This window comes from Yarrowia lipolytica, chromosome 1E, assembly GCF_001761485.1.
Source record: "Yarrowia lipolytica chromosome 1E, complete sequence".
Classification (NCBI taxonomy): domain Eukaryota; kingdom Fungi; phylum Ascomycota; class Dipodascomycetes; order Dipodascales; genus Yarrowia; species Yarrowia lipolytica.
This window is the reverse complement of record NC_090774.1, coordinates 2,613,235-2,627,785: the sequence shown is the minus strand read 5'-3', so window position 1 is coordinate 2,627,785 and position 14,551 is coordinate 2,613,235. Positions and strand designations below refer to the sequence as shown.

Here is a 14,551-nt window from a genome sequence, read left to right as displayed (position 1 = left end):
GACCACAACCCAGCTGACACATTTATCATAGCGCAATGCTATACTTGCACGGTATGTATCTATAATATACTCCGTTGGTACATCCCCGTTGGCAGGTGTCATTTGAGCCTGGCCCTTGTGGATGACTGAACAATAACAACAAAGGTCGCCATGCAACGACGCACAAGCCAGCGCCTATTTTTACTCACTAGCCACAATGGGCTGAAATTACGTGGCTTTAGGTTCTCATAAATGGCAAACAAGCAATTCAATGTGAATGCACGAAGGCATGCGGTTGGCACGCTTGTGGGAGCAAGCTGTTGACATGCCTTGCTTCAAATTGTCATTTGGAATGTGGGGGTGGGTGGACGCGTGTCTGGGTCTACAGCATCCCATCACGTGTTGTTGGGAGCGGCAACGGTGACGTCATGCGCCAACATTCATTCACAGTTGAAAATGGCCGCTGGGGTGCTCATCTGCAATACTAACCGTGCCAAGGTATTTCTAAAACTCGCCATATGGTTTGAGCTCGTGCAACCTGGGGGCTTTACCCTATCTCCTATTTGCTCTCACCTATTTACCTCTATTTTCGCTCTGGCCCTTTTCTGCTCTAATAGCAAGAATGCAGGGTCGCGTTTTGCCAACATGCAGCTACTGGCTATGATACATTGTAACTCTTGTGGTCCGACTCTGCACATCCACGCACGCGTGCGCAGAACAACAAGGCATCACCCACGTCGACTTACGCGGGGGAGAAGGATATGGCGCGAAGGGGGCATTCCAGAGAGTAAACAAGGTGGCTGATGGGCTGAAAATCCACCGCAAAACACAGACTCTGGGGTCTCCAGGTAGGGAAAAACAACCTCCAAAACAAAGTCCCAGATTGACTCACATTATATTGCCGTATTTTCCGAAAGGAACCAGGGCTAGGGCTTTGGTATTCACTTGGCAAAAGTCCCCCCCCCCAAAAAAAAAAACAAAAAAACTATTCATAGCAAAAACACAAGACCAGAATAGGTCTATCAAACAAGCGAGGGAGGGAGAGAAAATCTGACATGTCGGCGACTGGTCAAAAGTGCCTTTTTTGCAGACTTTTCAGTGTATCGTAGCTGTCCCCTCATCTGTGTCCAGGGACTTTCCTGCCTCTTACGGCAAATTACAATCGGGGATCCATGCTCACTTTTGTTGTCCTGATGATCTCCCGTTATTTCGCCGCTCCTCTGGAAACCATCCGCCCGCAAATCCCCTCTGCCCATCTTGACAATGCACAATGCATCATTCTCAGCCTGCATGAATGCGAAAGATGGCAATATTGGTGGAGGAGGCGACGGCGGTAAACAATGGAGATAGAGACCACAAAAGAGACCTGGAGACCCAAAATGGACTCACGACAACTCCCCCACTCCCCCACTCCCCATCTCCCCCTGGGCATCAGTTGCCCATCGGTATCTCAACTGTCGCACTAGTTAGCGCAACCATCACATACTTTAGACGCCAAACAATGGGACAACTCATCGCGCCGAACTATGGGCAGATTTTAACTCGCACAACATTACCCCAACTCTAAAAGGTAACCTCGACCGGAAAACGGGAAGACAGGATCAGCAACCGTGATCGACAGAATCTTCAGGGCACTACAGTTGATAGACATAGGTTATGTTGGTAGGTCTAGACGGGCCTCGGGGAATTGACCCCACCAGTTGCAAGTCACGTGCCCCTGATACAGCTAGTTTAGCACATCTGCCCACTACGTCTGGACGCACCATGGTGGTGCCAGTCGCGTGAACTCAAACACCCACTAGCCTCGGGAAGGATTCAGTTAAATCCGCACCTTATTTCCAACACAAAGAAGCGGTTGGCGGACAAAGAACATGTCCTTTCTGGGGCACTGTACATTCCAGGACTCTGTTCAAGGTCAAATATACAAAACACAGATAGAGAAACATAGACAGCTGCGGCCTTATAAATACCTGGGCGCACTTCTCTCTTTTTCCCTCCTCATCACACATTCGTTCACCACTAAGTCACTCGTTCAAAATGAAGTACTCCGCCGTTCTCCTTGCCTCCGTCGCCTCTGCCGCCGCTGTCTACCCCAACTCCACTCTCTCCGAGTCTGGTCCCCTGACTACCGTCGTCTCCACCGTCGACGTCCAGTCCACCGTCACCGTTACTGACACTGACTGCGACGAGGGTGTTGAGTGCCACCCCGTCACCACCACCATCACCGACTGTGAGGAGGAGTGTGTCACCCCCGCCCCCACTGCCACCACCGTCACCGTCACCGTCTGTGAGGAGGAGGTCTGCAAGACCGTTGTCACCGTCACCGACTGCCCCGTCGAGACCGAGACCGCCACCGTCACCGTGTGCGAGACCGAGACCGTCACCGTCTGTGATGAGGACATCTGCCACACCAAGACTGTCACCCTCTCCACCGAGGTCACCCTGACCCCCACCCCCGCTCCTCAGACCACCACCCCCGCTGTCGAGCCCAAGCCTACCCCTGAGGTCCCTGAGGTCAAGCCCGAGCCTACCCCCGAGGTCCCCGAGGTCAAGCCCGAGCCTACCCCCGCTCCCCCTGCCCCCAAGCCCGAGCCTGAGGTCCCCGAGGTCAAGCCCGAGCCTACCCCTGAGGTCCCCGAGGTCAAGCCTGAGCCTACCCCCGCCCCCCCTGCCTCCAAGCCCGAGCCTGAGGTCCCTGAGGTCAAGCCCGAGCCTACCCCCGCTCCCCCTGCCCCCAAGCCCGAGCCCGTCCCTGAGCCTACCCCCGAGGTCCCCCAGGTCCAGCCCGAGCCTTCCACCCCTGAGCAGGCCAACGCTGCCACCAACCTCAAGGCTTCTGTCTTTGCTCTCGGTGCCGTCGCCGTCGCTGCTCTTCTCTAAGTTTTTTGATCAATGATCCAATGGCTTTCACATACCCCCCCACGCCTATAATTAAAACACAGAGAAATATAATCTAACTTAATAAATATTACGGAGAATCTTTCGAGTGTTCAGCAGAAATATAGCCATTGTAACAAAAGCCGGCTATCGACCGCTTTATCGAAGAATATTTCCCGCCCCCCAGTGGCCAAACGATATCGGTTCCTGGGGAAGTCTATTGCATGTATATTTGAGTTTACCCGTATGCATGAGGTTGTCTTTGTCTTTAATTCAGAGCAAAAATAAACGGGTCGTAGACAGAGGTCTCTTCGGGACTGTTAATGCGCACCTGTCTGTCTTTTTTGGGACATGTACAAAGAGTCCGTATAAGTGGGTGACAAGGGATCCGTTCCCAAAATGGATCCAATATCCACCTGTGCTGTCAGCGTTGCTATATTTGGCAATCCAGTCAGGTACGTGCCTGGGCTAAGATACACATGCGCACGGCATTTCCCACACTATGAACTTTACTTTTGTTGACCTGGCCCGAACCATATGGGTCGGCTTAGTCTCTCCACAGTTCGAGTTCGAGTTCGAGTACGATACACGGTATGTATGTACTGTGCCATGTATGTTCGTACTGTGAAATGTTCTGTAGGTCTGTCGCTAATGTTCCGGAAAGAGCAGCATGTGAAAGGTATGGCAAGCAGTGATGCGTCATGGCGTGATAACGAAAGAGAGAGAGCAGGGTTGAGTCCAGATTGGCAGGGTCCGGTTGGTTGTTTGATTAGAATTCTGAGACCAACTGTTGCTGACAAAGAGTTCTTGGTATTGGTGGTTTGGAGTGCATCTGAAGATTGGAGTGGAGACGGGACTGGAGGGGTGTTTTTGCGTTGAGGGGTTTCGATCCGGTGACTATGTGGTCAGAGAGTTTGGTGTATGGAAATTATCACACCTTGTGCTTGGTTGGGATTGGTGGACATTTACTGTTGCACGGCTGTGAAGATCATACTTGAGTTATGTATGTTTAGCGGACTTGGTACGACGTAGTGTGATGTTGGAGATACTGCATTACCTTTACTAGATGACAGGTCCTTATATAGATATATCGTGGGTTACACACAGACATGAAGAGGGTGGTATACAGTACATGTGAAATTTCACAATGACTTATCACTGTGATTACTATCATCAAAGGGGATATCAACATGTACGTATGTACTCGTTGGTACTCGGACAAAATGCGGGCGTACTATACTATACATTGCAAAGTCATAGGTGTAGTATCCACCATACCGTACGATAAGACGTTCGAGTTCTGGAATCAATGATCTGCTATATTTCCCTCCCTATATATTACTGTATCGTACTCCACTCACTACAATTGTAGCTACCGTTAATCATAATATATAATACCTATAATGCAGAGTATGCAGAAATGTTCTTGCCTGAATCTCAATCTCTCTCTCACTTGCCGTGAGACCCGACCACGGTCGAATTGGACGGCGGGTCTTGCATTGGAGTCGCTGGGGCCCCCACTTGCTGTCTCAGGTGCGTTTCCATCAGATTGGCGTTTCTCGTTGTACATTTGAACACGGCGTTTGCCACGTCTCCAACCAGGGGAATGAATCCAATACCACATCCGATAGCGAGGTTGAGAATCATCTGAGCCTCCAGAGCTGGGGGCAAACCTTCAGTCAGCTGCTTCTTGGCCTTCTGCACCAGTCTGTATCCCAGGTAGAAGACGAAGAGGTCTCCCACGACTGGAACCAGACCAATGAGGGTGGCCCATCCTACTCCAAAGCCACACATGTCAAAGATCCAATCCAGCTGGTACGACCAACTGAGGAACGACTTGAGCACCTTTTCATCCTTCTTCTGCAGACCCTGGGGCAGAGTTCGCTTGATCTTCTTCTTCTTGGGCTTGACTTTCTCGTTGGCTCCAGGAGGAGGAGGGATTTCCTCGTAGTAGTGGTAGGGGTGAGCAGGTTCGAGGTTGGTCTTGATTGCGCCGTTGAGGTGCGACGTGACGTACTTCTTTCCATAGTGTTTGGCAATGAACGACATTGTGGTGATGTGGAGGAAAAGGAGGCTTGGAGGTTGGGAAAAAGTCGGTTGCTGCTTGCTCAAGTGTCGATGATAACGGTGCAACTTTAACGGTCTGGTGGTGGATGGCCGATATTGGCAGGTGGAGGTGGTCAAAGTGCGAAGGCAGTGAAATGGAGGTACTTGTAGAAGACTGGTACAGGACCCGATTGCAGTATATATATAGCACCCTGAATCAGTCACCTGAGCCTGTACACCGCCCCCCCGAAGCGCTCTGAGTTTTAGGGTCCACCTCGCATGTGCAACTGAAATGAAACCGTGATGTGGAGTAGCAAGCGAGCCTTTAGACTAGTGTATACTGGGTGCTTGAGTGGGTTCCGAGAGGCAAAAAAGTAGGCGAAGCAGGCAATTGAGTATTGCAAACAATTACTAAGCCGACTTTAGATATTGGCCACCAGTTTGTCTCAAGCACAAGTGGACTGGCTGCTGCGCCTCCAAAATGGGCATCGCCATAAACACCTGCATGTGAACTGCAAGTGCCTTGAACCATCTCTGTTTCTTCACAATACAATAAAGTGCTGATTCAGAAAACACCACCACAGGACATGGACTGGACCAAGTCATTCACCATCAGCAGTGCCAAGCCTGGGCGACCGGTGCGATTGTCGGGAGTGGAGAAAACGGCTTTACAGGCGGCGTTCGACGAACATGCAGAAGACGGAGTCATATCGGCGTTTGATGTGCCACTCGTGATAATGGACCTGGGTTGGTCTGTGGAGGAGTTTTCGGGCACGGACAACCTTGACGAATGCGTGAATATACTCAAACCGCATTTTCTCAACGATGTGATCACCTTCGACGACTTCAGTGACGGCTTTTCACGCATGATCACGCGCCAGGTGCTGGATCCGGGGTTTGTGTCTGAAGGAGAGGGCTCAGGGGACGACCAGGGAGGGTTTCTCGCGGAGGAAATCGCTGACATTGAAGACGACGCATCGAGTGAAGGCGGCGGAGGTTTTGTGGCCAGTGACGAAGACGAGGGAGGTGGGTTTGTGGCCAGTGAAGAAGAGGGCGATGAAGGAGGAGGGTTCTTTGTTGCCAGTGATGGAGGGACAGGTGGAATAATTGAGCCGATTGAAGAGAAACCGAAAAAGAAGAAGAGGAAGAAGAACAATGTTTTTGTAGAAGATGTGCCTCTGGCGTTCTCATGGTTCACAAAGTCAGACACGATTAACACTGCTGATCTACGACGAATAGCCAAGTTGGTGAAAGATAACGCCAGTGAGAAGGATTTCAAAGACATGATGGAGGTGGCTGGAGCTGTCGGCGGCAAGATTGATATTCAAGCATTTGAGGGGTTACTGAAGAAGCTCTAAAAGTCCAGAAGAGAGACCCAGATCAGACGCAAGCATATGCGATGACCTCTTGGCGAGCGTTTATTTATATGTAACGAAAGATACGAATTACCTAATGACCATACAAGTAGTGAGTATATAGTGCAACCATTACAATCGTTATAACCATTGTTCATCAGATCACGATTTGTCGTCCAAATCAGCTTTCACGTTCTACGAGTACACAACAGTCCTTTCTGACCACTACAAGCAGACACTTTTCAAGCGTCCTCATTCTCGAGCGCGTCACATTGTGTCTCTTTTCATTCTAACAATTATCAATTTTTTGATTTGAACCCCTTTTAAATGATATGCTTGGATCGGAAGTAAGATCTGAGGTAGATGATCTGCCAGACGCCGAGAGCAATGAGAGCCAAGGTGATGCCGACGGAGAAGAACTTGACTCGTCGGTTAGTGGACTCGTTGGTGTCTCGCAGCCTGATCTCTCGCATCTTGAGGTAGTTCATTTCCTTGTCCACCTCATCGACGATCTCCTCGATCTTTCGCAGCTGCACCTCTGCGGGCTTGAGCTTTTCGGAGGCCTGGATCTGCTCCCAGTCTCGGGCGTTGGCTCCAATGGCGACCGACAGATCAATCTCCTTGGTCTTTCCGAGATCCTGGTGCGAGTTGGCCACGTTGTGGAAGCACACGTCCAGAGCAGTGTCCTGATGAGAGCTAAAGGTGGTGATCTCTCGGCCCAGAACATTCTTGATTCGGGTGTACTCGTTTCCATGTGCGTCTCGAACGACCACGCTCAGCTGCTGGCCGTCAGCGTACTTGGGAGACTCGACAGTGACGACAACGAGCTCGCCGTTCTTGACAAAGTCTCGCACACAAAAGGGCAGCTCGTTCTTGTCCTTGGCAGGCAGCACAAACCGCAGGGCGGCCACGGCGTTGATGAGGAGCAGCAGGGTCAGCACGCTCACGATGGATTTCATGGTTGGCGTTCGGTCTGTGTATGTGTTGAGTTGAAAAGGTAGGAAGGTGGAGTGCACTTAGCGTGTGATAGTTACGTGTTAACTTTACGCGTGTTCAGGGTTGTGGTAGGTGGTAACTTTGTGGTCCTTAAAAGCGGTATAGCTGGTGGCTAGAAAGTATATAAGGGTGGCTAGGGGCCCTGTTCAGACTGTGGATTTGCAGTGAGGTCTGGGCCAGTCGAAAAGAGTCCTTATAACGTCCACTGCGCACGGCTCTCAATCTGAGATCAAGCGAAAAGACCCTTTCAAAACTCCGAACCTTGATTGCGCCCACGAAGCAGTTGGAGACTCATAGCAATGAGAGGGAGAGCAGCGCACCGTCACGTGACGAATATGATGGGGGGTTGGGGTTGGGGGATGGGTTGTGACAGCCTCCGAACCGACGAAACACGTCTAGGTCTCTATTTATACCCCAATTCACGTGATCCTCCTCTTCCAACAGAACTTAATCCATCTCTTCAGACAAGATCGTTGGCGCATACAGTAATATGATCGTGTGCCGGGGTCGAGTTGGGAGAGACACGCACGGCAAGTGAGGTGGAAGGATGAATAAGCGGGTCAACAGGTGCCCAAAAAACACCAAAGCCAACTAGGTTCATTCATTTGGCTGCTGCTTCACATCTTGTGGTACTACATTGTAGTTCGGCTATGGCTTCGTTCCATTTCTCGGTCAGATTATGACTGCACTATAGCTACAGGTACTTGTAGTATATCAAGCATAGTGACCACCGACAGACAGCGCAGCATGTCGATCCTCTGTATCAGTTTGGAGAGATGATCGCTATCGGAACAACTATGTACACTGTACGAGGCGAGTGTGCGAGTGAGAGTACGACTAAAAGTACGACTGAAAGTACGACTGAAAGTACGATTGAAAGTACGACTGAAAAATTCAAGTGTCAGCACAAGTTCCGGTATCGTACTGTATCCAGCTACAGCACATCGCGGTATAGTATACATACTGTACACTGCAATATTGCAATGTTTGTAGTGGTCTAACTCGCCTATCTAAGAAGTCATCGGTCAATATATATACCGTATGTACTTCTCTTCGGCCAGTACTCGTATTTGTACAAGTACCATTGTTCTGTTCTGCAATCACTGGTGCAACTTCATGTGTTGTCAGGTCCGGATTAGCCTTCAATTTAAATTATCTGGAGACTGCAAGCTGTCAATGTCAGGGGTTGAATGTGGGATTATAATTAGTGTGCCGGGAGTGCAATTCCTGTACACGACCCCAGCAGTCTCATGTCCTTGAAAGTGAGCTTTTTGTGTTTGTTTCCATCCCAACTGGTGGTTTCGTAGGTCGCTCTTTTCACGTCCCCCCTTGCACGAGGCTGGCTCATCACCTTTCCCTACAGCCTAAACCCGCCCTACCTGTATGTATCAATATACCGTTTGCTGGCTGTACAGTGAGAGATATTGCGGGCGAGAGAGACGCCGAAAGAGGCGGATGTTGAGTCTTTTTGAAACCGTGGCAGTCTATAATCAGCCGTGGGGCGGAAAATGCCGCTACCAGACTGCCACCCACTGGCACTACCGTCTCAAAGTGGCCTATAGCCCGCCTTATATATATAACCACAATTGGCTGACATGTGCAAGGGTGCATGAAGGGTGCGTGGGTGGGACAAGTGCTTGTATGAGGTTGGTATTTTTGTATTCTTGGGACTTGCTGCATCCCCCTATTTGACGCTCTTGTAGAAATGCTTCCGGGTGGAAAAACACCACGACAAAAGGCGCTGAGGATTTTCAAGAAGCTTGTGTCCCTCATTTTATGTCCACTGACACATGTCTACACTAAGTCCACCTTTTTCCAATCATCTGTTTACCTCTTTCCCACCTAAGGTTGGTTTCAAACCATACTATTTTTAGCGCACATTTAAGAGAGAGGCTACCTGTATGTATGTACTGTAGCTCCACTAATAGCTTCATTCTGTAGACATCTTCAGACGGACAGCTTTCCCGACACACGCAAGCCACCAAGATGAACGTGCCTCCGCTGTCTTCCGCCGCGGTGCCAATATCGACCTCGGCGCTGCTCGGCACCCTACACCAGCAGTACAACTCCGCAGATCGTTCGCTTCGAATCGATTCCACCTCGGTGCTCGTCCTTGACGGCCACATTGACATCGATTTCCTCAACTCCGTGTGGGAGCACGCCTGGAAGCGTTCCGAAGATCAGAGTATTTTTATTGGGTGAGTACAACTGACGGAACGAGCCACGGCTCTGGCAGAGGAACTACATCATGAGCGAACGTCTTCATGACCATACGTCCTGCGTCCTGAATTTCAATGCTACTGCCTCAACGCAACAAAGCTGTTTGGATGCAAGAAGCATTACTTCTCCCTGATGCTACCTCCAAACCACCTATTGAATGCCACTAACACAGATCATCGATACCGTCAGCCCCCTCTTCTTTCCTGGCATGTCTGCAAGAGTTCCCCAACATCCCGCCCCAGACAGCCACGGCCCTCAACGTGCTGGAGCCGTTTCTGACGGCCCAGACACCTGAAAACGTCGACACACTGCTGCACAATGGCCTGTCTGTCTGCGTCTCTCTGGACGCCGACGGAAACGTGTGCAAAACTCGAATCATGCTGTCAGACCTGCCCCTGTCCTCGGTCAAAATGCTGACACACCTGCCTCACGAAAAGGACAACCGGGCCTTCACCGTTTTCTACAATCTACTATTGGCCGCCACCGACTCAGAAATCGACCACTTGTCCCTCAAACCAGCAGACGAATACAATCTTCTCAAGCCCTCAGGAACATTCACTCTTCCAGAGTACATGCAGCACACAGACGACCATGCCTTGGCCACAGACTGGAGAGACTCGCTCAAACAGTGTGGAATCAGGGGCCAGAACCTCAGATCTATTCTCTCTACACTGTCTGGTCTGCTGCTACTAGGACAAGGCAACGAGTTTGATAAACTAGAAGGAACTGCTTTGATTGGCGTGTCTCCTGATACTCTCGAGCAACACTCCACAGATGAGGTGATTGCGTCGACTTATGTGGCCCTTATCAAAACTGTAGTTGGACTTCTCAACCAGTTTCTGGAGGGTATGGATATGGCACCTGTCGGAGACTCTGGATCGCCTGAAGACGATATTGTGGCGCTCGTCAACATTGTCGAGTGCGGGCCTTCCGAGCGATCTGTCATTCTGCGATCTGTTTTTGACGACTCGGTTGGTATTTCTAAAGAGCTGGTCGACGAAGGCTTCAGAGTAGTTAAAACACCTCAAAACGTCACAAAGGTGCTCTCCACCTGGAATAGCGAAAAGATCCACAACCTGCAACAGATGCAGCGGCTTCTAATCCCTAATTTCCGCTTCTTCCTCGACGAAAATCTCTCTGTTCTTGCTCGAGACGACTTTGCCGAGCACATATTGGACGTGACTTCGTTGCTGACCACCTCGCGAATCTGGAACATTATCAACGTGGCCGTCAACACAACCGCCAAGGGTGAGATTCTGGAAAAGTGGACTGGAGCTACCGTCTCTCTGCAGGTACGAAACTGGGCCCTTGTGGAGTGGATCCGAAAACGGTCTGGTAGAGACTACACGGCCGACTTTGCATTTGACGAGCTGGCCGACAGGTACGCAACTCTGCATTTTCCCTCGGACTACATGATTCTGCAGGGCTGGGTGGCAGACACGTTTGGATGGGGCCCTGCGGACTTTGCTGTGGGACAACATCGAGCGTGGTTGAGTGAACCGGCATGGAATCACCTGGAGGAGGCCATTGGACAGGGAATGGGTGGCCACGGATACGACCAGCACCAAGCTTCTTACATGGACCAGATGGGCGGCCATGGAATGAACATGCCCAACATTGTCAATCCTGCCATGGCCAACATGGGCAACTATGGAGGCGGTCTTACTGAGCGAGAAATGCATACCCACGAGGCAGATCTTCACCCCGCGGAGCCCAACATCACCACTATGGTTCCTGACGGAGGCCTTCCAGGGGGTCCTTATGGTTCTGATGATCCTGATTATCCCCACCCCAGCTATGAGAACCAGGGTCTTATGGATCCCAGCAAGTACAGAGACGCACAAGAATTTGGAATTGATCCTGAATATCTTGTTGGAACGACAGACACTGTTGTTGTCAAGACTTCAGGTTACCGACGAATGTGGGTTGCGTTTGTGTGGCTGCTCACCTTCTGGATCCCCTCTCCTCTTCTCAAGTGGATTGGTCGAATGAAACGACCCGATGTGCGAATGGCGTGGCGAGAAAAACTTGTTATTTTCGCCTTCATTTTCCTGATCAACGCGGGTATTGTCTTCTACATGATCTTCCTACAGCGAATCATTTGTTCCAACTTTGACAAGGCTTGGAACGTCAAGGAGCTGCATACTCACCAGGGAGAGAATGATTACTACGTTGGTATTAGAGGTTCTGTTTATGATATGACCAAGTTCTACAGACAGCAGCATTCTGATAATGGCATGAAGACCAATCCCGACGACATGATGTACTTTGCTGGCCAGGATCTCACCGACTACTTCCCTCCTCCTCTCACTGTCGCCTGTCAGGGACTTGTTGAGGACGAGGATGTGTGGATGAGGTATAACAACACTGTTAACATGATTCCCCAGGCTATTCATTACTCTGGTTCGTGGAAGGTCCCTGCCGAGGGGCAGGCTCTGCATCAATACACCTGGTACAATGACAAGTTTGGCCCTAAGATCAAGCAGTATTACAAGGGAGATCTTGTGGTTGCCAAGAAGGATGTGGAGAAGCAGGGTACACAACAGCAGCGAATGTGGATCATGATGGGTGATCAGATATTTGATTTTACAAACTACTTCTATACCCTGACCATCAACGACCCCTCTCTGTCTCCTCTGTACAAGAAGTATGATTTTTTGGCTCCCGAAGTCAAGGATATGATTCAGAACAATGCTGGAACCGACGTCAAAGACCTTTGGAAGGACTTGGATCTTCCGGACGCTGATAAAATGACCCACATGAGTTGTTTCAACAACGCTTTTTACCACGGAAAGCTGGATTTCAGAGACTCCGCACGGTGTCAGGCTGCCAATTACATTCTTCTGGCCATGGCTTGTCTTCTTTCGTCCGTCACTGTCATCAAGTTCGTTTCTGCTGTTCGTTTTGGCTCATCCAGACAGCCCTCCATGCAGGATAAGTTTGTGGTTTGCCAGGTTCCTGCCTACACTGAGGACGAAGATGCCCTCCGTGCCGCCATTGACTCTCTTACCTGCCTCAAGTATGACAACCGACGAAAGCTGCTTTTTGTTATTTGTGACGGTATGATTGTGGGTAATGGTAACGACAAGACCACTCCTCAGATTGTCCTTGACATCTTTGGCGTCGATCCCAAGGTTAATCCACCTGCTCTTGCTTTTCACTCTGTCGGTGAGGGTTCTCAGCAGCTCAATTATGGAAAGGTGTATTCTGGACTGTACGAGTTTGAGGGTAACATTGCTCCGTATGTTGTTGTTGTGAAGGTCGGCAAGGAATCTGAGACTTCCAAGCCTGGTAACCGAGGTAAGCGAGACTCGCAGGTCATGCTCATGAAGTTCTTCAACAAGGTGCATTACCAAGCCCCCATGTCTCCTCTGGAGCTCGAAATCTTCCGACACATCAATAACATTATTGGTGTCGACCCTGAGCTCTATGAGTACATTATGATGGTTGATGCTGATACATCTGTTTCTGAAGACTCCCTGAACCGAATGGTTTCATGCTGTGCAGACGATTCTCGAATTGCCGGTATCTGTGGCGAAACGTCTCTTCAAAACGAGCAAAAATCGTGGACAACGATGATCCAGGTGTACGAATATTACATTTCGCATCATCTGGCCAAGGCTTTTGAGTCTCTGTTTGGTTCTGTCACCTGTCTTCCTGGATGTTTCTGTATGTACAGACTTCGAACTGCCGATCGAGGACGTCCTCTGATTATTTCCAACGATGTGATCAGAGAGTACGCCGAAAACAACGTCGACACGTTGCACAAGAAGAACTTGTTCTCTCTCGGAGAAGATCGATACCTGACCACCCTCATGTCCAAGTACTTTCCTAAAATGCGATACAAGTTCACACCAGACGCCCATGCCCAAACTGCTGCCCCCGAGTCCATTGCCATTCTTCTGTCTCAGCGACGACGATGGATCAACTCCACTGTTCACAATCTGATGGAGCTGCTTCGACTCAGCCATCTATGTGGTTTCTGTTTCTTTGGTATGCGATTTGTGGTGTTCATCGATCTGATCGGTACTCTCATGCTGCCCTCTGTGTGCATCTACCTCGTCTATCTCATCTATCTGTTGGCATCTCATACCGGAGCCATTCCCATCATTTCTCTTGCCATGATTGGAGGAGTTTACGGTCTGCAGGCCCTGATTTTCATCATCAACAGAAAGTGGGAGCATGTTGGCTGGATGATTATCTACGTGGCAGCCTACCCAATCCACTCCTTCCTGCTGCCCATCTACGCCTTCTGGAACATGGATAATTTCTCTTGGGGTAATACTCGAGTGGTTGTGGGTGAGAAGGGAGGCAAGCAGCTTGTTTCAGTTGCCGATGCGGGCTTTGATCCAGCTTCCGTGCCTCTCGAAACCTGGTCGGACTACGCTCACCGAGTTGGTGTTCCCGGAGCCGAGAGACGTATTGTTCTCAACTCCAGATACGGAATGAAGCGGTCTGAAATCTACCGAAACGACGACGAGTACGAAGACGAGTATATGGATGAGTTTGGCTACGACATGCAGACTTTTGCCGATGAACAGGCCCGGTTCAACCACGAGCCAGAGAAGGCCTACCACTCTCGAACAACTTCTCTCATGTCTGGTTTCGGAGGCGATTTTGATGAGGGCAGTGTTATGCCTGCTCAGTCGACTCACACGGGCCGAAAGGCGCGTCCCAAGTCCGTCATCAGTCACTACGCCATGTACCCATCTGTCGGTAACCGTGGATCATACTATGATCCCATGGCCGACAAGCGAAAGACCATGACTCGATCCACCTCAACTCCTATGTCTCTGATGAGTGGCCGGTCGTCCGTCATGCTTGGCCATGAGCGGTCTCGATCTTTGGGTGACGCTCTGGGTGCTGATTTGGATGACCACCAGAAATTGACCATTTCTAACGCCGTCAAGGAGACTCTGGCGGCTGCCAACTTGGACACCGTGACGCGACGGCAGCTGCGAGAGGCCGTGGAGGACCGAATGGGAGTCACCTTCAGCGCCGAACGGGCTGGATACGTGGACACCGTCATTGATGAGGAGCTTGAGCGAATGGAGGAGTGATAATCAAGCGAGTTTTGC

The 14,551-nt window shown here is 50.3% G+C and overlaps 5 protein-coding genes across 5 annotated transcripts; 3 read left to right on the top strand and 2 right to left on the bottom strand.

Annotated features, from left to right (window-relative positions):
- Positions 1–2,016: 2,016 nt before the first annotated feature.
- Positions 2,017–2,859, top strand: YALI1_E26257g (uncharacterized protein; the record flags this gene model as incomplete). Its single annotated transcript, XM_068283086.1, has 1 exon — positions 2,017–2,859. The coding sequence occupies one exon, from the start codon at positions 2,017–2,019 to the stop codon at positions 2,857–2,859; it is 843 nt and encodes a 280-aa protein (XP_068139187.1).
- Positions 2,860–4,305: 1,446 nt separating this feature from the next.
- On the bottom strand, positions 4,306–4,905 carry YALI1_E26229g (uncharacterized protein; the record flags this gene model as incomplete). The annotated part of the gene is made up of 1 exon (XM_504261.3): positions 4,306–4,905. One exon carries the CDS (start codon positions 4,903–4,905, stop codon positions 4,306–4,308), a length of 600 nt encoding a protein of 199 aa, XP_504261.1.
- Positions 4,906–5,489: 584 nt separating this feature from the next.
- On the top strand, positions 5,490–6,260 carry YALI1_E26223g (uncharacterized protein; the record flags this gene model as incomplete). Its single annotated transcript, XM_504260.3, has 1 exon — positions 5,490–6,260. The coding sequence occupies one exon, from the start codon at positions 5,490–5,492 to the stop codon at positions 6,258–6,260; it is 771 nt and encodes a 256-aa protein (XP_504260.1).
- A 320-nt stretch (positions 6,261–6,580) lies between these two features.
- On the bottom strand, positions 6,581–7,216 carry YALI1_E26205g (uncharacterized protein; the record flags this gene model as incomplete). The annotated part of the gene is made up of 1 exon (XM_504259.3): positions 6,581–7,216. The coding sequence occupies one exon, from the start codon at positions 7,214–7,216 to the stop codon at positions 6,581–6,583; it is 636 nt and encodes a 211-aa protein (XP_504259.1).
- Positions 7,217–9,239: 2,023 nt separating this feature from the next.
- YALI1_E26181g (uncharacterized protein) lies at positions 9,240–14,533 on the top strand (the record flags this gene model as incomplete). The annotated part of the gene is made up of 2 exons (XM_504258.3): positions 9,240–9,451; positions 9,646–14,533. 2 exons carry the CDS (start codon positions 9,240–9,242, stop codon positions 14,531–14,533), a joined length of 5,100 nt encoding a protein of 1,699 aa, XP_504258.3.
- Positions 14,534–14,551: the final 18 nt, after the last annotated feature.